Source organism: Zeus faber (assembly GCF_960531495.2).
Source record: "Zeus faber genome assembly, chromosome: 10".
NCBI classification, from domain to species: Eukaryota; Metazoa; Chordata; class Actinopteri; order Zeiformes; family Zeidae; genus Zeus; species Zeus faber.
The window spans coordinates 31,374,729-31,397,228 of NC_137199.1; the positions used below are offsets into that span (position 1 = coordinate 31,374,729).

Here is a 22,500-nt window from a genome sequence, read left to right on the forward strand (position 1 = left end):
CGCCCCAGGCGGGAATCAAACCCAGGACCTTCTTGCTGTGAGGCAGCAGTGCAATGCACTGAGCCACCGTGCCACCGTAATAAAAAATAATAAAACAAAACAATAAATAAAATAAAAAACATATATTTTGAATGGCAATAATCCTCCACAGAAGTAGTTTTATTTTTATCAGTTGGTGTGGACTGGGCGGCTGGAGGTGGTTCTGATCCCGTTGAGTGCTGTCTGATCAGATTGGTTCCGCCCGAAACACCTTGACACGCGTGTCGAAAGGTTTTCACCAAATATGAAGCGAATGACGAGATCCATTTGTTTTTGCAGCTTGGAGTCAAACGACCTGTGTGTGGCTACGTCCTCCATCTTTAAATATGATGATCAATACATTCTATGGGACTCTGGGAACAGGTGTAAGGTGTTTCCGCTTCGAGGGCGTGGTCAGGAATGCGGCTGATTTCTGGCTCGGTTTTTACTCTTAAAGGAGCGATACACAACTTTGAAACTTTGACATAACGTTCTGAAGTTAATGATGACGTCACAGCGCAATGTCTATAAAATAATGACATCATGGCTGTTTACATGGGCTCCCTATAAGCCTCCATATCTCAATGCATTCAGACTGACACCGGGTTCAAACTCCCAGGAAAATGATGGATTTAGGGCGGTGCGTCACAGGAAGAGCATCAACCCATGAGCAGCCATTAGTGGAGAAGGTGGAGGGTGGAGCAACCTCCTCCAGGTAGATCATAAACCTTGACTATAAGAAGGACTCATTGAAATGGGTGGAGGAATGTCCACGTCGTTCCGCTCCCTGTTTAATTGGAGATGTTTTTTGTGGGATCAGCGTTTATTTGCCCGAAGCGTGGGATCGCAGAGTCCTCTGGAGCCAGGTTGAGAATGGAACGTTATCTCTGAACGACTGGGGAGGAGCAGTTACACACTGACTGGAGACGAGGATTCATCAAGTTAGATCTACACATCTGTATATCTATATATCTGTATATCTATATCTGTATATCTATATGTCTATATACTGCATCTGTCGCCGGAGTCAACGGCAGCGCTGAGTTGTTGGAGAACGACGTTTAACAGAATTTTTCAGTTTGAGTGAACGGATGGAGCCATTTGGAGCCATTTGTCTGTTGAACAGCCCTGGAGCCTGATCCCCTGCGTGTCACACATGTGCTTTGGATTCTACCTCTGAGCTGTTTTTAGCAACGGCACAGTAACAGGACATGACACCGACGGTTATCTGTGTTTCTATGGATGTAATTAGGAAAACCCAGTTCATTTAGGAAAACTCAGTTGAGGGTTAGGGTGAAGGTGGGGCTTAGGGTAAAAGTTAGGGTGAGGGATAAGGTGGAGGTGAGGGATAGGGTGGAGGTGAGGGTAAGGGTGAGGCTTAGGGTAAAAGTTAGGGTGAGGGATAAGGTGGAGGTGAGGGTGAAGGTTAGGGTTAGGGTGAGGGATAGGGTGGAGGTGAGGGTTCCATTCTGTGAGCGGAGCCCGTAGAGTTCTGTGAACGGAGCAGAGAGTTGTACAGCAGGCTGCATCCCCTTATATCGTTAACTGCATCTGCGTGCGCCGAACAAAGGGCCTCGACCTTCCCATCGTAGCGTCCAACGTCTCTTAGATTTTTTTAATGTGGTGTTAACGAACAATTATTGGAGGAAGATTACTATTATGGGATGCAGATCATTAACTAGACAAGAGACACGTGGCTCTTTCACTCTCTCACACGCATACTCGTTTGAGGAGGGGGGTGTGTTTGTCATCTTTTTTAAATCGTGCTTGAAAATGAATGGTCATTTTTTAAACTTTCACCGTCCTCCTTCTTGCTCTCTCTCCATTCTCTCTATCACCTTGCTCTCCATTTCTTTAATGCCGTTGTTTATTTTTCCATCTATATATATGTGTGTGTGTTTAGGTATCAGACCTCCCATCCTGAATGGCCCGGTGCAGCAGCGCCCCCTGGTGGCCCTCCTGGACGGACGGGACTGCAGCGTGGAGATGCCCGTTCTGAAGGACGTGGCGACCGTGGCGTTTTGTGACGCTCAGGCTACACAGGAAGTACACGAAAAGGTACAGATGCAACCTTTTATACACAGGAAGTACACGAAAAGGTACAGATACATTCACACACAGAAAGTGTGTGTGTGTGTGTGTGTGTGTGTGTGTGTGTGTGTGTGTGTGTGTGTGTGTGTGTGTGTGTGTGTGTGTGTGTGTGCGCGCGCGCAGGTGCTGAACGAGGCGGTGGCCGCCCTCATGTATCACACCATCACTCTGATGAGAGAGGATTTGGAGAAGTTCAAAGCTCTCAGAGTCATCGTTCGCATCGGCAGCGGCTACGACAACATCGACATCAAGTCGGCTGGAGAGCTAGGTGACACGTGCACGCACGCACACGCACACACATGCACACACGCAGGCACACGCATAGACCAAGCCTCATTAATAAGCAGTAGGTGGCCTACACGAAACAATGGCCAACGGAGAGGACACTGTGCACTACATCCCTGCAGCAATCTGACGGTTGTTATGGAAATTAAAACGTGTAAAGTGAGAAAGGGAAAAATGAGTCAAGTCTCTCGTCCCCAAAATAGAAAGGTGGACAAGCCAGGTATACCATGGTCTGTGTTAAAGTGTGTTTTGGAGCTCCTACCTCCGCTCCATTCACTTCTCCTTATCTGCTGTTTGTTGAGACCTTGGCACAACATACAAATGGGACCTGTCTGTGGCCCAATACGAACAGTCTATCTCACACGTACTGCGTCCATGGTCCAGTAGGAGCCGTCCTTTCTAACCTTTACTGTGGTCCAATAGGAACAGTCCATCTAACCCGTTCTGTCGTCCAATAGGAATTGCCGTGTGTAACATGCCGGCAGCCTCGGTGGAGGAGACAGCCGACTCTACCATGTGCCATATCCTCTCGCTGTACAGACGAGTCACCTGGCTGCACCAGGTGAGACTCATCACCTGATTGGCTGAAATGACGGAGAATGTTTCAGGGCGGAGCTGGACCGCTCCGTCCTGGTTGTGGTTTGATGTGAACCCGGGGAAGCGGACTCACGCTGCGATCCAACGGTCTTGGTAATCAAACTCCTGCTGCTGAGCGACGTTTCCCTCTCGGCGCTGCCATTTTGAGTCCCAGTAAAGGAGCAGTGACACCTCGGCACGTCCAGACTCCAGGTCAAGCGCTGATTTATTTCCACTATGGAACCGAAACCAGCGGCAGGAGAGTTGGGGAACGGAGATGCAGCCTCACGCTTTTCACTTGCAGTCGTTTGCGAGGAAGTGGACTTGACGTCTGCATCCCTGTTTGGTGCTGCGGTCAGAGAGTGCGTATTTTGTCCGTATGGATTATTGTTTCTATTTATGTCGCTCGTTTTTGGTTGAGGAGACACACGTCATCAGTTATCACACCAGAAACAGAAAGATCATCGACGCGTGTAATTAAATGATTAGAAACAGATCTGGGTCGGAGATGATTCACTCCTTTGCAACCGACGACTGCAACTTGTCCACACTGCTGGTAAAGTGGAACATTCCTTGTTGCAGGATGCGATGATGGTATCACCCTGAAAAGTGTTCTGACTCACATATCAAACATGGAACCCGTCTTCTCGCCGTTGGCGTCATCGGTCGCATAGAAACCACACGAGCCTCCTTCGCTTGTCGCGGCATGAGAACAAATCAAAGTCAACAATCCGTGGTCTCACACAGCGTTCTGTGATTGTCGTTGTTCTTATCTCTTGGGCTCCGTCTCTTATCTCTTGGGCTCTGTGGTGGAATCGCACGGTTCCTCTGATCGTCCTCCACCGCAGATCGACTCTTCCTGCCCGTCCCGTCTGACCTTGACGCTGCCACGCCTTTCCATCCACCATCAAAAGGAACGGGCGCAGAGTGCTTTCACACTTTGCAACTTGTTTTGAGCCTGAATTTAAATATAATCTGAAATATCTGCAATACATGGAGATGTAATGATTCATCTGGCTATTTTACATGAAAGGTCTTTTTTTTAATATAATTTGATGGATAAATTGATAGATAGATAAAAGATAGTCCCTGCTACTCACATAAAAAATGGCAATAAAATATAAAGTAATAAGAATAAAAATTGAAGAAAACGGCAATATGCAATAAACCTAAAGATTTGCTGAAAAGTTCACAATATAAAATAAAGCTTAGAATTGATTAAAAGATAGAACATTTTGAAAATAGACTAATGAAATTGAATAATAAATATAAACTTAAAAATGTAAACAATAAAACAACTAAAAATAATAATAATAAACCAAAAAAATGGCAATATACAATAAACCTAGTGATAAACAATAAATATATATTTTAAAAAAGGTAAAAAAAAAAAAGAGAGGATACCTAGCAGTATTTATTGTTACACTAATGTCTCTGTCGCAATGTAGCTTGAATGTTATTCTCCCTTGTAAGTCGCTTTGGATAAAAGCGTCTGATAAATGACAAAATGTAAATGTAAAATAACCTCGAAAAAATGCTTAAATACAATTAAACTAAATACGTGCTTCGACATCGGTTCATATTTGACCAATCAAGGTAAAGTCGACCAACGGGCCATGGCAATAATGGAAACTAATCTGACATTGTCATCCATGTGTTGTTACTTGTGCTTTCCCATGATGCACCAGGCTCTGCGGGAAGGCACCCGGGTGCAGAGCATGGAGCAGATCAGGGAAGTGGCTTCGGGGGCGGCTCGCATCCGAGGAGAGACGCTGGGACTCATCGGGCTGGGTGGGTACGGCGCAGGCCAGCGAGCTCATTACAACCAAGCACATCAACACAGTTTTACATAGCTAATACTGTAGTGTTAGATAACAGTTTAATAATCATTCATTCATCTTTGTAAGGTATTTACACTGTTATAACACTGTTACATACCACTGTTATAACAGCATAGTACACATTATTACACTGTCATTACAGTACATAACAGTGTTATTAATACCTTATGAAGATGAATTAATGATTATTAAACTGTTATCTTACACTACAGTATTAACTTTGTAAAACTGTGATTTATAAATAAAGTATGAAACTATTTGATCTATCACTAGTGTTTAAATTAAATGGTGTGATCCTCTGACGCGAAAGGAGCAATCTGCCATTTCTCTTCCACAAACTGATCAATTATGTTTAAATTGAGATGAGGATGTGGAGCTGCAGCTGTGCATGTTTGAATATGTACGTGCAACGTGTATTTTAACAGTGTTATACTGCAGTTTTGTTATAACACTGTTATAACTGTTATTACACTTATACGTTATAATACTATTATAATACTGTTATTATACTGTTATACTGTTATTATACTGTTATAACACTGTTACTACACGTTATAGGCTATACGATGATGGGGTGTTAATTGAACATACAACGCAGGTGAGTGTGTGTGTGTTGTGATTTGTGTATTTCCTCTGTGTTTACATGCAGGGCGTGTCGGTCAGGCGGTTGCTCTGCGAGCCAAAGCTTTCGGCTTTAATGTGATTTTCTACGATCCGTATCTGGCCGACGGCGTCGAGAAATCACTGGGACTCCAGAGAGTCACGACACTGCAGGTACTACAGTGGTACTACAGTTGTGCTACAGTGGTACTACAGTAGTACTACACACTGCACTACACACTGTAAAGGGGCTTTCCATGGGTTCACAAGCATGCATACTTTTGGTTGCTAGGCAGAAATAAATTAAGGATTGGAATGAAAATTGGACTACTATCATTACTTCTACAACAGGGATATTGTTTATGGTATTATCATTTTGCCTGTATGAAATATTACATGAATAATATTTATATATTATATTACAATATTTTATGTCTTCAGACAATCATATCTTAATTTGATGACAAGTAATAGACATGATCATGTCTTGTAGGTAATATTTATTGGCCATTGGTCATATATATCTAATCTCTGCATGTGAACACCACTAGTCTGCCACCAGGGGGAACCTGCTTCCACAACAGGGCTTTCCCCACAAGGTCCCAAAACCCATAAGGACGGTGGTCTGGTGGTCTGTGCAGCCTCAGAACCAGCTGACCGAGGGGTCCGGTGGTCTGTGTAGCCTCAGAACCAGCTGACCGAGGGGTCCGGTGGTCTGTGTAGCCTCAGAACCAGCTGACCGAGGGGTCCGGTGGTCTGTGCAGCCTTAGGACCGACTGACTGATAGAGGTGTGAATCTTCACCGGCCTCACGATTCACGCTTTTGCGAACCGAAAGCATCGGTATTCACCGTGGTGGTAGCTCTGCCTCTGTCGTCCGTAATCCCTGCCACGTGGGTCCGGTGTCAGGACCAGCTGACTGGGGTGGTCCGGTCGTCTGTCCGCCCATTATTAGTGGGTATGGACCTAATTCTGACCTGCATGTGTCGTTTGGTTTTCCTCTGGACATGGAGGATGCTTTTACAGAATTAAAGAGAATTAAAGAGAATTAAATACAGGGTTTCTATTGGTGTTTGTCCCATTTTCCAAAATATTTTCTCTCTCTCTCTCTCTCTCTCTCTCTCTCTCTCTCAGGATCTGCTTTTCCATTCAGACTGTGTGTCGCTGCACTGCAGCCTCAATGAACACAACCATCACCTGATCAACGACTTCACCATCAAACAGGTAGTTAGTTAGTAGTAAGTACTCAGTACTTAGTAGTAAGTAGTTAGTAGTTAGTAGTAACTAGTAAGTAATAAGTAGTAGGTAGTAAGTTGTAAATAGTTAGTAAGTAGTTCAAATATCCAAATTAAGGAATCATTGACATGTTTTACATATTGTTTTATTATATGTTATATATATATATCTCACTGAACAACCTGGTGCTAGGAACAGAACTCGGTCGTTATGTGAGGAGTACCTGTAAATATATATGAATATCCAAATGAAGGAAAAATGTACGTGTTTTACATATTGAAGGTTCTCAGAGTGAATATGATTCTAGTTTGCTTACTAGTTAGCAAGTTATTAGTAACGAGTTAGTAATTAGTTACTACTAAATAATAACAACTAACTAGTAAGTAGTATCAGAATGCAGGAATAATTTAAATATTTTTAAATATCTGTGTAAATTGTGATTTTAGGTGAATATTCTATTTTGTTTTCCTTTCTCCACCCACACTGTAAGCAAAAATGGAAGAATGGAGTTCTGAATAGAGAGATGGAGCTCTGAAAGGAAGGATGGAGCCCTGAATAGAGGGATGGAGCTCTGAATAGAGGGATGGATCTCTGAATAGAGGGATGGGGCCCTGAATAGAGGGATGGAGCTCTGAATAGAGGGATGAAGCCATGAATAGAGGGATGGAGCCATGAATAGAGGGATGGAGCGCTAAATGGAAGGATGGAGCTCTGAATGGAGGGATGGAGCTCTGAATGGAGGGATAGAGCTCTAAATAGAGGGATGGAGTGCTGAATAGAAGGATGGAATGCTGAATAGAGGGATAGAGCTCTAAAAAGGAAGGATGGAGCTCTGAATAGAGGGATGGAGCTCTGAAAGAAAGGATGGAGACCTGAATGGAGGGATGGAGTCCTGAATAGAGGGATGGAGCTCTAAAAGGAAGGACGGAGCTCTAAATAGGAGGATGGAGCTCTAGAAGGAAGGATGGAATTTTGAATAGAGAGTTGGAGCTCGAGATGGAAGGATGGAGCTCTGAATAGAGGGATGCAGCTCGAAAAGCTCTGAGGAAGAAGCTCTGAGTAGAGAAATGGAGCTCTGAAAGGAAGGATGGAGCACTGAATAAAGGATGGAGCTCTGAATAGAGGGATGGAGCTAAGAATAGAGGGATGGAGCTCTGAATAGAGAAATGGAGCTCTGAAAGGAGGAATGGAGCTCTGAATAGAGGTAAGGAGCTCTGAAAGGAAGGATGGAATTCTGACTAGAGGGATTTACATTTACATTTACATTTAGTCATTTATCAGACGCTTTTATCCAAAGCGACTTAAAAGGGAGAATAACATTCAAGCTACATTGCGACAGAGACATTAGTGTAACATTAAATTCTGCTAGGTAGTGCTAAGTAATTGTAAGTTAGGAGAGGATGTACTCACTGAAGAGCTGGGTCTTCAAGTGCTTCTTAAAGACAGAGGGAGGTCCCTGCTCTGGTCGTTTTTGGCAGCTCGTTCTACCAACGTGGAACTACAAATGAGAATAACCTGGATTGCCGTGGTTGTACGGCCGGCAGAGCCAGGCCACGCTCATTTGACGAGCGCAGCATCCGGGGGGTAACATGTGCTTTTACAAGAGCATTTAAGTAGGTGGGAGCGTTCCCAACAATCACTCTGTAGGCCAGCATCAGAGACTTGAGCTTGATGCCAGCGGCTACAGGTAACCAAGCGGCTACAGGTAACCAAGCGGCTACAGGTAACCAAGCGGCTACAGGTAACCAAGCGGCTTCAGGTAACCAAGCGGCTACAGGTACCAGTGGAGCTCGATGAACAGCGGAGTGACATGTGCCCTCTTTGGCTGGTTGAACACCAGTCGCGCCGCCGCAAGGGATGAAGCTCTAGAAGTAAGGATGGAGCTCTGAATAGAGGAATGGAGCTCTAAAAGAAATGATGGAGCTCTGAATAGAGGCATGGAGCTCTGAATGGAGGGATGGAGGGACAGAGCTCTGAATAGAGTGATCAAGCACTGAAAGGAAGGATGGAGCTCTGAATAGAGGGATGGAGACCTGGATGGAGGGATGGAGCTCTGAATAGAGGGATGGAGCTCTTAAAGGAAGGATGGAGCCCTGAATAGAGGAATGGAGCTCTGAATAGAGAGATGGAGCTCTAAATAGAAGGATGGAGCTCTAGAAGGAAGGATGAAATTTTGAATAGAGTTGGAGCTCGAGAAGGAAGGATGGGGCTTTGAATAGAGGGATTCAGCTCTAAAAGCTCTGAGGAAGGAGCTCTGAGTAGAGAAATGGAGCTCTGAAAGGAAGGATGGAGCGCTGAATGAAGGGATAGAGCTCTGAATAGAGGGATGGAGCTATGAATAGAGGGATAGAGCTCTGAATGGAGGGATGGAGCTCTGAATAGAGGGATGTCGCTCTAAAAAGGAAGGATGGAGCTCTGAATAGAGGGATGGAGCTCTGAATAGAGGGATAGAGCGCTGAATGGAAGGATGGGGCGCTGAATGGAAGGATGAAGCTCTAAAAAGGAAGGATGGAGCTCTGAATAGAGGGATGGAGCTCTGACTAGAGGGATGGAGCTCACAATGGAGGCATGGAGCTCACAATGGAGGCATGGAGCTCTGAATAGTGGGATGGAGCACTGAAAGGAAGGATGGAGCTCTGAATAGAGGGATGGAACTCTGAATAGAGGGAGGGAGCTCTGAAAGAAAGGATGGCGCTCTGAATAGAGGAATGGAGACTGGGATGGAGCTCAAAAAGGAAGGATGGAGCTCTAAATAGAAGGATGGAGCTCTAGAAGGAAGGATGAAATTTTGAATAGAGAGTTGGAGCTCGAGAAGGAAGGATGGAGCTTTGAATAGAGGGATTCAGCTCTAAAAGCTCTGAGGAAGGAGCTCTGAGTAGAGAAATGGAGCTCTGAAAGGAAGGATGGAGCGCTGAATGGAGGGATGGAGCTCTGAATAGAGGGATGGAGGGATTGGGGGCTGAATGGAAGGATGGAGCTCTGAATAGAGGGATGGAGCGCTGAATGGAAGGATGGAGCTCTAAAAAGGAAGGATGGAGCTCTGAATAGAGGGATGTCGCTTTAAAAAGGAAGGATGGAGCTCTGAATAGAGGGATGGAGCTCTGAACAGAGGGATGGAGCTCTGAACAGAGGGATGGAGCTCTGACTAGAGGGATGGAGCGCTGAATGGAAGGATAGAGCTCTGAATGGAGGGATAGAGCTCTGAATGGAGGGATGGAGCTCTGAATGGAGGGATGGAGCTCTGACTAGAGGGATGGAGCTCTGACTAGAAGGATGGAGCTCTGAATAGAGGGATGGAGCGCTGAATGGAAGGATAGAGCTCTGAATGGAGTGATGGAGCTCTGACTCGAGGGATGGAGCTCTGACTCGAGGGATGGAGCTCTGAATGGAAGAATAGAGCTCTGAATGGAAGGATAGAGCTCTGAATGGAGTGATGGAGCTCTGACTCGAGGGATGGAGCTCTGACTCGAGGGATGGAGCTCTGAATGGAAGGATAGAGCTCTGAATGGAAGAATAGAGCTCTGAATGGAGGGATGGAGTGGTGTTATGATTTTTGTGTGTGTGCTCCAGATGCGTCAGGGGGCGTTCCTGGTGAACACGGCGCGGGGGGGTCTGGTGGATGAGAAAGCTCTGGCTCAGGCCCTGAAAGAGGGCCGGATACGTGGAGCCGCTCTGGACGTGCATGAGACGGAGCCCTTCAGGTAACCCACTGAGTGCGTCCACATGCAACGCACCCATTGATACTGACTCAGGATCAATACACTGTTAACGCCTCCAGATACATGAACGTAAGTTAAATAAAAAACAACATTTATCTGCCCCCTGCGGTGACTCAAGATCAGCCACACGCAGGATAAAGCATCACGCACATTTAACTCCTGACAAATAACATCGTAGTTTACATCCAGTGCTTTTGTCACTGGTAAATCCACCTGAGGAAAGGACTTGAGTAATAGTGACAATGATTGTTTTGAGAACTATTTGGTGTCGTTCAAGACTAATCATCCCAGAACGATATTCCAAGAGAAATGACGACTGTAAATCATTCACTGATGAAGAAGGAGAAGAAGAAGTTTATTTTATGATCCTCGTCCTTCAATGTCTCGGTCAAAATTGAGGACCCAAAACCCAAATTGATTTTTATATTTTAATTTATTTTTTATAAGCTTTTGAAATTATTCTCATCATCATCATCATCATCATCATCAACATCATCAATAATGATATTGCTGTTTATTCTTCTCCTTCTTCTTCTCCTTTTTGAGTGGGCTTTTTGGGGCCTCAAGGAACTGGAAAACTCGTGAAACTCTGAACACTGGTCAGTGCGGGTGTGGCCTTTGATATTCTATGGGTCCTGTGCATGGGCGTGGCAAAAGGGCTCGCAAGTGCCCCCTCGATAATGTTAAATTAATTCACTATTTACCATCGCTACTCACTTTTTCTCACGAAAACTGAGGAAATTCCGCACAGATAATGTACGTTACCTCACTAGACTTAAAATCATTATATTGGCGCCATGACCTAAACCCAACAGGAAGTCGGCCATATTTATTTAAAGGTGCCATTTTAGTCACTTTTTGGTTATTTTTATGCTTTGTACTTTCACCAACTCCTCCAAGGAGACTTATCGCATCGACTTCAACCTCGGCGAGTGTCTACAAGACACCTTCACCATTAAAAGTTGTTTAAAGATTGAGTTTTCGTCACACGATGTGGGCGTGGCAAAGCCTTGAATTTACATCCCAGAAAAGGGCTGTGAATATGTGATATTTAGCCACTTTTTGCTAATTTTCATGCTCCGTACTCCACGCTCCTCCGAGACCAATCATCAGATTCAAACTTGCGTCCCATCGCTGCTTGCAGCTTTAGTTTTTTATATTATTAACTGATAGCCTATTAATGTAAAGCTTTTTAAGGGGCAAGTTGATTATGAAAGATGCTGTAGAAACAAAGCTTGTTATATTCTTATTAACATTGATACCGTTTGCAACCTGGTTATGTTCTGCCTTTTACATTACTTTTATATTTTTTTAAATTTTTTTGTTTGTAATGTTTCCAATCATTGTTGTGCTGTTTGCACACTACACTGTTTATCTTTTCCTGCCCTGTTTTTCATCTTCTGCACCAACAAGCTTTCCATCATGCTATGCATTAGTGTCAGAAGTTGTTTATTGTTTACTAAAGTTTATTGTTATGATGATGAACTTTATCGTAATGACCCTGAAGTTGACCTGAATGAACACTAAGTCCACATGTGAATCCCAAAACGTGCTGCACCTCCTGCGGTGCAGAGAAGCAGGAAAACACTGAGTCGTGTCTTGGTGGTTCTGCGCCAGTTTCAGCCAAGGGGCGCTCAAGGACGCGCCCAACCTGCTGTGCACGCCGCACGCCGCCTGGTACAGCGAGCAGGCGTCGCTGGAGATGAGGGAGGAGGCGGCGAGGGAGATCCGCCGCGCCGTCACAGGTCAGAGGCCGGATGCACGCGCCGCTCTCCAGGGGCGTGGTGCTGAACTGCAGCTTGGTCCGTGTCTGCGTGGGACTGTCCAGCTGCTGAGGCACACACCTCCTGCTCCTGATGTCCATGGAGGACGCTCACAGGCGCTTGAAGCTGCATTCTTCTCCCTCTCTCAGGTCGGATCCCGGACAGTCTGAAGAACTGTGTGAACAAGGAGTTTCTGACGCAGACGAACCACTGGACGGGAGTCGAACCGACGACCGTTCACCCCGAGGTCAATGGAGCTTACAGGTCAGGAAACAAGCATTTGAGAAATATCTTTGGAATCTGTTGTTAGTCATTTTATTTTACTCAAAAGGAAGAAATATGTTTTAAACTCAGCATATTGTACATTTGTTTATGATTTGGTATAATTCTTAGAGGTCATTGAATCGTATTCAAGTAGTTATATGGATAAAAAAGTGATTATATATCAATTAATGTAACAATTTTAGATATAACAAGCATTTTATGTCCATGCTGCTTTCTGAACACATTGCTGTAATTCATATTTTGTCTTTCAAACTCAATGATTCACATGCAAAGTAATGAGATTCCAAACGGCTCGTTCCAGATTTATCTTGTTATTTGACATTTTAAAGAGGAACTACACTCCAGCATGTTTTTAGGGCTGTTGAAGGAAATGTACGACTGTCCTCTAATGGAAGACATCAATCCTGGTCACGATATTAAATCAGCGTCACAGGTGGTGACGGTGGCTCAGCAGCGCCACCTGCTGCTTGGAATCAGCTCAGCGCGTGCAGGGAGGACACTGGTGTGGATCAGTACTTTTAGCAGCTCTTTACAACACAAATAAGAAGAAGGGTGGTCTAATCTGGGGCTGTGAAGCCACGCCCGTTTTCAGAACGAGACACGCCCCGTCCTCACCCACTTATTATTTCTTCTGAATTGTGCAGCGGTTGGGTGAGGCTCAAACCAGGGGCTGAAATCACTCTTCATGTCTATTTATGACACAGCTCGTTAACCCCGAAAGCAATCTGAACGTGCCCCCACTGTTTCCCTCCCTCTCCCCAGGTACCCGCCCGGTGTGGTGAGCCTGGCGGCGGGCGGCCTTCCGCCCATGGCAGAGGGCGTGGCGCCCAGCAGCGTCCCCCACGCACACACCCTGCCTCCCCCCCCGCACGCCGCCTCCCCCATTCACAACGCCATCAAACCAGCAGAGGGCGACAGAGAGCAGCACAGCGACCAGCTGTAGACACACACACACACACACACACACACACACACAAATACACCTGCCTGTGTTGCCTGGCATCACGAGGTTGCCATAGTGATAAGTTCCAGTGTCCCATACGTCGTTTTTCGGACTGCAAGAAGATAAGGAGTCGAGAAGCAGGTTCAATCATGCTTCCCTCATAAAGACATTTAAAGCGGATAGAGCGCCCTCTTCTGGACCAAAACATAGAGTTTGACATGTATTGTGAGACCCAAAAAATTAGTTGTCTGTCATTCAGGAACTTTTCTACAGTGTTCCTGGAAATCCTGGAAAGACATTAGTATCAATACTCAACTGAGATTTAATAATTAATTAAAAAAAAAAACAATTCTTATGCGAGGGCCAAAATATTGGTTTTATGTTGCAAGTGTTATGGGCTGCAGTACCAGGCCTCACCGCTAGGGGTGAGGCCTGGTACTGCAGGACCACGTACGGTCCCAGAGGCTCCCAAACCTCTTCCATCGTATGTCACTGACACGCTCCCTTTGGAAATCCCTTTTATTTATTTCACCCCATATTTAAAATACATCTATTCTGCTCATCATGGCAGTTTGACAAGTTGCATAACGAGTTTATTTGCACATTTATTTTTAGGAGGGTACGTCTCTCCCGACACCTTCCACCTGTTCATTCTGTTTATTTCTCTCTGTACAACGAGTACAAGACGGAACATTCCTCAACAGCCCTCACAGTTTGTTTGTGATTGTTGCAGTCGCCGTTCTACGAACCAGATCTGAGTGGTCCTCTACTGCCCCCTGGAGGAAGTCGGAATTATTACCTCTGCAGGAACGTGTTGACGCTCTTGCGTGAGGTTTGTTCATCTTTTTAAAAAACAACGGATAAACTTTCCAAATCTACCGAGCGGCTACGGCTCTTTAGTTCTTGCAGTTGAAAAAAAACAAAACTGAACATTTCCCAAACACGTCGCGTTTCAAAGGTTGGCTCAGCGTCGGGTTGCCAGGTTGGCTCAGCGTCGGGTTGCCAGGTTGGCTCAGGTTGAGTTTCCAAACGCCTTCGGTCCAACTCTCTGCAGCCGGCTCAGCCTCCAAAGAAGATTACAGATTTTCTTTCTTGCCCGGCTGGTGCACATGCTCCCATGGACACGGATGAAATGTAATTTCGTTTTTTCAGGTTTTGGGCTGAACTGTCTTTTTGTCTTTATCTGGCAGCTCGATGCAGCGGGTTGTGCCATGAGCGCCACCTCTTTGCGAACGGATTTTAGTTTTGGGGAGAGACATTTTCACGTACGTCTTGATGAAAACACGAGTGATAGGATCCCTCAGTGTAGCTTTTAGGAAGTCATGCATCTGTTAAATAGTTAGTTTTTCCAGATTTGAGTCCCTTAAAAAGAGGCAGCTGTTTGCACACTTTCTCAGGAAATTATTTTCCCGTGTAGTTACATTTTTTTTAATTTTTCAAATGTATTTCTGTACTTTGTGCCATATGCCCTGGCTGCGTTGCTGTTTCGTGCTGCGTTACAAGGAGAACTTTGAGAAGTTGTTGTAAACGTTGATTTTATTTATTTTTCTTGCAATTTTGCCTTTTACGCCATTTGACGTCAACGTGCGTCTTGAGTGATGGAAGAGAAATCATATTTTATGTGGAAAACGTAGAAAAACACTGGAGGACCGGTTTGGAAACGGCTCTGGAAGGAGGTTAGAGCAGAAACTGCAAAGTGCAGGGTAGACAGGTGTGGACCCGTTGATGGTCCGTCCATCGCCTCCCGAAGGAAGCGGCACCGAACAAGTGCAGCAAATCGGTTTCCACCAACCCCGACTATCCTGATGCCAGTCGCACGCCAAGACTTTCAGTCGGAGGTGGAGAATTCCAGGTTGAAAGTAAACGTCCCGTTCCCATGTTTTCCCTCTTCGGACGGAGCTCCGGGTCGATGCCAATGAACAAATCCACTCGGCTGACTCCAAATCCAGGAGTGGATTTTGTGATCTCCGAACCCAGATCTTCCACGTCCGCTTTCAATGTTCACTTTCATGAACACGCTCAATCTCTCGCCGACTCCTGGATTCTTACGAGTGACCTAACAACACTGCGACAGGAGGCCCACTAAACTATTTGAAAGGCGTTTATCTTGCAGTTCTCCAGGAGACTGCCGCGGGGGAATCGACGCCACGCCGACAGTCACGGTGCCTTTTAACCACTCAAGCAAAACGCTGCGTTCCGCTTCCAGCCGCGGGGAAAATCTCAAATCTACTCTTCTGAAAATGTAATTTTACACCATTTACATCTGTGTCACTTAAAAGGCAAAATGGCCGTCTTAAAGAAAGTAATAGAAGGGCGTGGTACCATGAACAGCACAACAGTTCTGTTGGAACATACTGATGACATCACTGAACATTGCATCTCTGATCCCAAGCTTTCCGTCAGTTCCTTTTTAATATTTAAATCTATACGTCAAGCTTTACAAAGAGTTCACTTCTATCAATATTCCAAAATGTAGGGGAAAAAAAAAAAAAAAAAGCCACTGAGGGAAGCGGCAGGCGACGGATTTAAAAATAAGAAAAACTAAAACTTAGATATGCACAATTTAAAACGAACGCTGACTTTTTGATCAGTGTTGACGTCTTCTACTGCAGCATGGTGAGCGTTCTGATCTGTGGTTGTAGTGTGTAGTGTCTTTAGAGCGTTTCCAGTTCAACTCTTGCTCTCTGTGTACATAGGGTGTCCTGCCTGCCTGTGTCCGTGTCACTTGGTGTCTGTGTCTTAAGAAGCATTAAAAAAAAAAAAAAAAAAGACGGGCGGCTCAATGGACGACGGGGAACCGCCAGGAACTTCGAATGGTGGCGGCAACGGAAGCCTCCACCGAAAAGTTGAATATGTTTGAATATATATATTTGGGAATGTTTAAATGGACAAGATATCCAATATCTTGCTTGTACCAAGTAGAAAACCAAAAAAAAGCATTTTGGATTTTCCGAACAATTCCAAAAAACGTGTCGTTATGCAGTGAGACCAGGAGCCGAGTAGCAGCAACGGTTTCCAGACCCTGTGCTGGAGGGAGGAGGAGGAAACCACTTCACAAGCCCCTCTGTTTGCAAAGCACATTCGGGGGACGCTAACTCCGCTGTTTTCCTTAAACCTAAACCTTATTTTTGGACGACTGGGAGTCAATCCGAGTGACTGGAATATTTTTAACTGATCCCGTACGGAGAGAATAACTTCAACAGACGGTCGTGCAACGGCGCCGCGGTGCAGCAGGATCACGTCCTCGCTCCGTCAGCGCCGCGCTCCCTCCACGCAGATGGAGGTCGTGTGATCCCCCTTTTTGGCCAAACTGTGGTGAAAGTTAACCAGTTTAACCAGTTTAACCAGTTGTTCTTTAGCCCGCGGTCACCTCTGTTGACCAACGGAGCAAATGGCATGAAAAGTTATAATCGACCATTCTACCAAATCTGGCGCAGACCTGTGGCGTCGACATCTTGAGGCGTCCGCATTCCTGCAACAGGAAGTCTCTCAGTTCAGAAGTTCAAATCAAGGAAACCTCTCCCTCCATCACTGGCTCCATTTATTCCATCCAGGTTCCACTCACTCGGCTTCACTGTCAATGGCCAAGAAGAAGGTTTTCAGGATTTTGATTGTGAAATGGGGAGAAAGCAGCGGCACTTCCTGTGCCAGCGCTGAAACTCAGTCCAGCGGCGTCAGCTTTGGTCCCATTCTATGGTGAAGTAGCGATAGAGATAAACATATTCTATACTATAAATATACTAGTAAATATCATTATTTTTGGTCAAGACTGACCGCCTGACAAATGTACGTTTGTGACTGTATGCATTTGTATTAATTATTTTAAAAGGAAATAAACAGTGGGAAGTTGGCATCGTCATTTTTTGGGGTATTATTCCTCCCACGGTGCAGGCTCTTCATTGTTAACCGCAGATCAACGGATCAGGTTCTGGCCTGACGTGAAATACAATAAATACATGAAAAATCTGTGGTGATTTAGACGGAAAGAAATACCAGAATACGTCAAGGATATCCTGTTATATTCACTATTCAAGTATAACCTGTATATGATCACAAGCTATACAAATATTTGAGACGGAGGTTTCCCTTGTTAGGCCATTTATTGTTAAGATATCAGTCAAAACGTTGACGAGTTCGGTTCTCTCTATAAGCGTCACATGAGACCGGTCCAAATAAAAACATTAAAAACAACATGAATCTGCAGTTTTCCATCTGGAGGAGAGCGAGGAAACCTCAGAACACAGTGACAACCAGGTGCATTGATCCCAAATATAGTATAGTATCATATAATATAATGTAATATAATATAGTATAGTATCATATAATATAATGTAATATAATCAAGTATAGTATAGGATAATATAATATAATAATAATAAAATATAGTATAGTATCATATAATATAATATAATAAAATATAGTATAGTATCATATAATGTAATATAATATAATATAATATAATATATTATAATATAATAAAATATAGTATAGTATCATAATATAGTATAGTATAGTATAATAGAATAGAATAAAACATAATATAATAAAATATAATATAATGTGTGACGTCCAGTTTATTCAAATTGTTAAAAAGGACATAGCAGCTGGCTGACCATGAGACGCCACAACGCTCCTTCAAGGTGAGAATACGATACGAGGACTTGGAATCCGTTGCAACGGTTTTGTTGTTTATTTTAACATTCGACAGAGAATCCGTTGTGGTGGCTCCCACGTTGTCTTCCTCTAGGACCCGGACGGCGTCGGTCCTCCGCACCCTCACATCCTCCGTCACGCCGGGTTCAGGGGGTTAAAACCGTCAGGCGAAGGAAGTGAGCGAGGAAAGGATGAAAGGAGACGAGGTGGGGAGGAAGCCACGGGCGAAGGAAGGGAGGAGGAGAGGAGAGGAGGACGCATAGAAGGGAAATGAGGAAAGGAGGAGGACGGATTCCACCGATCGCTCAGCCCAACTTCCCCAAAGTCCAACACCCCAGCGCTGACCTTTCACCCCAAACCGGGGGCGTGGCATTAAGCAAAGCAACAACAGGAAGTGGAGGTTTTAGTCGTGTTGAGCGTTTTTGGCGTTCACAGCGTCAGCGGTGGATGTCAACGGTTCAGGGACACGAGGAAACGTTTGGTTTACCTCATTAAACCCCCAAGGGCTTGACCACAGCAACCGAGCGGGTCGCCGTCAAGTCAGAATGTAGTAATCCATAAAACGAGACGTGGAAAATCTAGTAGAATTTGGCGACATCGTTTTTTTTTTTAAACGAAGGAACACAAAGGGAACGCCATCCGTGCCATTTCCTGAAAGCCCGTCTGACGGACGCCGCCTCCAGCTGCTGCTGAAACGGCTTCTCAGGGACGCCTCAGCTTTCCCCTCCGTGGCGGCTCCTGCTGGAAAACATGGATTCCAGCGCTTCTCAGGCGAAATTTCAAGCTCTTTTCAAAATGGCGGCCACCCCGCGGAGACACTCCTCTTTTTCACGTGGGGCCAGCGGCTGCAGGCCCGTCACGAGGGCCCCCCGCGAGGCGCCGCGTCCGCCCCCGCCCTGCCTCGTGGATGCCAGGCGCTCGCGTTTGTGAGAATTGGCTCCGTGCGTCTCCCTTGTCGCCATGGCGACGCTGCCGCGTGACGTTCATTTGCCGGCGGGGAAACGCAGGGCGGTGAGACCGGAGGCGGCGTTGAAGGCGTCAACGCGATGACTCTGTGCTTCTCTTGAGAAGCGAGAGAAGCACAGAGTCATCGCGTTGACGCCGTTATTCACCGTTATACACCCTCTTCACCCTCTTCACCCTCTACACCCGCAGGCGCAACCCCGGCTAAAGCCTCCACATCCAAATGATTGGGATGGCCCATCCCGCTCACGTTGGAACGTCCACCCAGACGCCATGTTGAATGCGTTGCCACAGAAACGCTGCGGGGGCGGAAACGCCGTCTGTTGAAATCCAGCCCAAGCCTATGTTTATTTCCAACACAAACACGGCCGCCATCCCACCCAACGCTCCGCAAAGTTAGAACCCCAAATGACCTTTGATGACGAGGCGGGAGCCCGACAAACAGGCTCTGCCGGGGGAAGCGGGGCCCCGGCGCCAAACGTGATCCTCGACAGCGAAACGACCAGACAGGCGCGGCTGAAACATTCACAGATTTTCAATCATGGAGACTTGATGCAACCGTCCGTTGACACGAGTGGAGCTTCCTCAGTGTACATTTGTAATCATTAAAAAAACAAAAAAACAACAACAACAACAACATGTCAACGTCCACATCAAACGTCCGGCTGCTCACCGGGGGGCGGAGGAAAGCGGGCCCCCGGTCCGAGGATTGTTTCTCAGTGAACTCACGCGTGAGTGTGACGTCCATTTCGCGGTGGAGCGGGCGAGCTCCTCTTGCACCGTTGGGGGGGGGGGCGACAGGCGGCCGGCAGCCATTTTCAAAAGCTGTGGCGGCCATTTTGAAAAAGACAGCTCTCCCTTCCCAGTGTCCAGCGCCTCTCATCACACTTAACATATACATCATGCAAATACATTTAGAAAATATAAAATTCATGGGGTTAGGGTATTTATTTATATAGATTTACACGTACATATAAATTCATATACTTTTTTTTAGGAATGTTAATCTATTTTGATGTGTACTTTTTTCTTCTTACACGATACAAAATAACTTTTCATATGCAGCACATTAAACATTATAAAATGAACAAAACTCATGAGTCCATCATCATTTTTGAAGAAAATTCCCATAATAAAAATAAGTTCTATGTTTTATTTCCCTCACTTATATCTTACAATATATTTTCTCTGTCAAAAAACACGCACCCACGCAGGTCCTTGTGTTTGTTTGTGGATTTCTTGGCAGCAAAACGGTGGCGGTCAAACTCAAAGAAGCGCGAAGCGACGCATGACGCCGCCGCCCGCGGGAAAACTCACAAAACTGTGTCGTCGTGGACAAAAACAGAAACGGAAACAAACAAAACAAAGATGGCGGCCGCACGGCGGGCTGCGTTACAGTGGGCACTTGGCGCAGCCGCACTCCGTGGCGGTCTCCATCTCCTCCGAGTACGAGGAGCCGTCGGTGCAGCGGAACACCACCTTCCTCCTCCGCCTCTTGGTGGCGCCGCAGCAGAGGCCGGGCGGGGCGGGGGCCTGGCACAGCCGGGAGCACTCCACCCGCGGGATCTTGGTGGTGGAGGTGCAGGTCTTCATGGGGTGGTGGCGCTTCAGCTGCTCCCTTACCAGCTCTCCATTACACGACAGCTCTGGAGGGAGGGAGGGAAGGAAGGAGGGAGGGAAGGAAGGAGGGAGGGAGGGAAGGAAGCAGAAGGAGATATGAGTCAGACGTGTTGTGATCTGAAAGGCATGGCCGATGAAAACAAACAGAATAATGTCAAATCATGGAGGAAATATTACATCTTATATGTTTACAAAGTCAAGCTATTGATGAACATGGTGGACTTCATCATTATTTCCCGGTAGAGTGGAGGTAGAGCGGGGGTAGAGTAGACGTAGAGTAGAGGTAGAGTAGAGGTAGAGTGGAGGTAGAGTAGACATAGAGCGGAGGTAGAGTAGATGTAAAGCGGGGGTAGAGTGGAGGTAGAGTAGAGGTAGAGTGGAGGTAGAGTAGAGGTAGAGTGGAGGTAGAGTAGAGGTAGAGTGGGGGTAGAGTGGAGGTAGAGTAGATGTAAAGCGGGGGTAGAGTGGAGGTAGAGTAGAGGTAGAGTGGGGGTAGAGTGGAGGTAGAGTAGAGGTAGAGTGGAGGTAGAGTAGATGTAAAGCGGGGGTAGAGTGGAGGTAGAGTAGAGGTAGAGTGGGGGTAGAGTGGAGGTAGAGTAGAGGTAGAGTGGAGGTAGAGTAGACATAGAGCGGAGGTAGAGTAGATGTAAAGCGGGGGTAGAGTGGAGGTAGAGTAGAGGTAGAGTGGAGGTAGAGTAGAGGTAGAGTGGAGGTAGAGTAGAGGTAGAGTGGGGGTAGAGTGGAGGTAGAGTAGAGGTAGAGTGGAGGTAGAGCTGAGGTAGAGTGGAGGTAGAGTAGACATAGAGCTGAGGTAGAGTAGATGTAAAGCGGGGGTAGAGTGGAGGTAGAGTAGAGGTAGAGTGGGGGTAGAGTGGGGGTAGAGCGGGGGTAGAGTGGAGGTAGAGCAGAGGTAGAGTAGAGATAGAGCGGGGGTAGAGTAGAGGTAGAGTGGGGGTAGAGTAGAGGTAGAGTGGGGGTAGAGTGGAGGTAGAGTGGAGGTAGAGTGGAGGTAGAATAGAGGTAGAGTGGAGGTAGAGTGGAGGTAGAGTAGACATAGAGCGGAGGTAGAGTAGATGTAAAGCGGGGGTAGAGTGGAGGTAGAGTAGAGGTAGAGTAGAGGTAGAGTGGGGGTAGAGCGGGGTTAGAGTGGAGGTAGAGTAGAGGTAGAGTGGAGGTAGAGTAGAGGTAGAGTGGAGGTAGAGTGGGGGTAGAGTGGAGGTAGAGTAGAGGTAGAGTAGAGGTAGAGTGGGGGTAGAGCGGGGGTAGAGTAGAGATAGAGCGGGGGTAGAGTAGAGGTAGAGTGGAGGTAGAGTGGAGGTAGAGTAGAGGTAGAGTGGAGGTAGAGTGGGGGTAGAGTGGAGGTAGAGTAGAGGTAGAGTGGAGGTAGAGTGGAGGTAGAGTAGAGGTAGAGTGGAGGTAGAGTGGGGGTAGAGTGGGGGTAGAGTGGAGGTAGAGCGGAGGTAGTAGAGTCTTCTAGATGATAAAGTTCTATCCTTCCATTTTCTCTTACCGGTATCACATGCACTTCCTGTGTAGCCCGGCTGGCAGTGGCACACGGCCTCTACCGCCTCCGACACCCGGCACTCCCCGTGGCCGCAGCGCTGCCCCCTGCAGGCCAGAGGCTCCTGGCGCCGCTCGCAGTACTGGCCCTGGAAGCCCTCGGCACACTGGCAGCTGTAGGACTGGCCCTTGGGAACGCACAGACCGTGGACACATCTGGAGAGAGAGGAGGGAGGAGGAAGGGGTTACACCCGGGCCAGGCTCTCCCTGAAGGTCCTGCGCACAGCCTGGCGTTGCGTGCCGACCTACGGCAACACAACCCCACTCACACCAGCAGCGTCACTTAGTGATGTATTGAATAACACTTTGAAATGTTTCACGTCTTCATATCGACAAAACAGCCACATC

The 22,500-nt window shown here is 46.4% G+C and overlaps 2 protein-coding genes across 3 annotated transcripts in view; one reads left to right on the forward strand and one right to left on the reverse strand.

The window, feature by feature from the left end:
- LOC307235830 (C-terminal-binding protein 1-like) overlaps positions 1 to 17,195 on the forward strand; it is a 20,855-nt gene extending 3,660 nt beyond the window's left edge. Inside the window, exons 2-13 of one of the 2 annotated variants that reach the window (XR_013844357.1) lie at positions 1,922 to 2,076; positions 2,233 to 2,377; positions 2,853 to 2,956; positions 4,659 to 4,761; positions 5,461 to 5,585; positions 6,545 to 6,634; positions 10,217 to 10,347; positions 11,983 to 12,110; positions 12,278 to 12,392; positions 13,176 to 13,352; positions 14,090 to 14,188; positions 16,340 to 17,195. Coding sequence is in view for 1 of the 2 variants with exons in the window: in XM_080008068.1 (XP_079864194.1) it covers positions 1,922 to 2,076; positions 2,233 to 2,377; positions 2,853 to 2,956; positions 4,659 to 4,761; positions 5,461 to 5,585; positions 6,545 to 6,634; positions 10,217 to 10,347; positions 11,983 to 12,110; positions 12,278 to 12,392; positions 13,176 to 13,352; positions 14,090 to 14,114 (1,298 nt within the window). In the remaining variant the exon portion in view is untranslated. Of the gene's footprint in view, positions 1 to 1,921; positions 2,077 to 2,232; positions 2,378 to 2,852; positions 2,957 to 4,658; positions 4,762 to 5,460; positions 5,586 to 6,544; positions 6,635 to 10,216; positions 10,348 to 11,982; positions 12,111 to 12,277; positions 12,393 to 13,175; positions 13,353 to 14,089 lie in introns of both variants that reach the window. The other variant, XM_080008068.1, reaches the window with a different exon arrangement.
- Positions 17,196 to 19,126: 1,931 nt separating this feature from the next.
- slit3 (slit homolog 3) overlaps positions 19,127 to 22,500 on the reverse strand; it is a 164,572-nt gene continuing 161,198 nt past the window's right edge. The window contains exons 33-34 of the mRNA XM_080008731.1: positions 22,103 to 22,308; positions 19,127 to 20,618 (exon numbers count right to left, since the gene is read on the reverse strand). Of these exons, the coding sequence (XP_079864857.1) occupies positions 20,365 to 20,618; positions 22,103 to 22,308 (460 nt within the window). The 3' untranslated portion in view covers positions 19,127 to 20,364. The remainder of the gene's footprint in view (positions 20,619 to 22,102; positions 22,309 to 22,500) is intronic.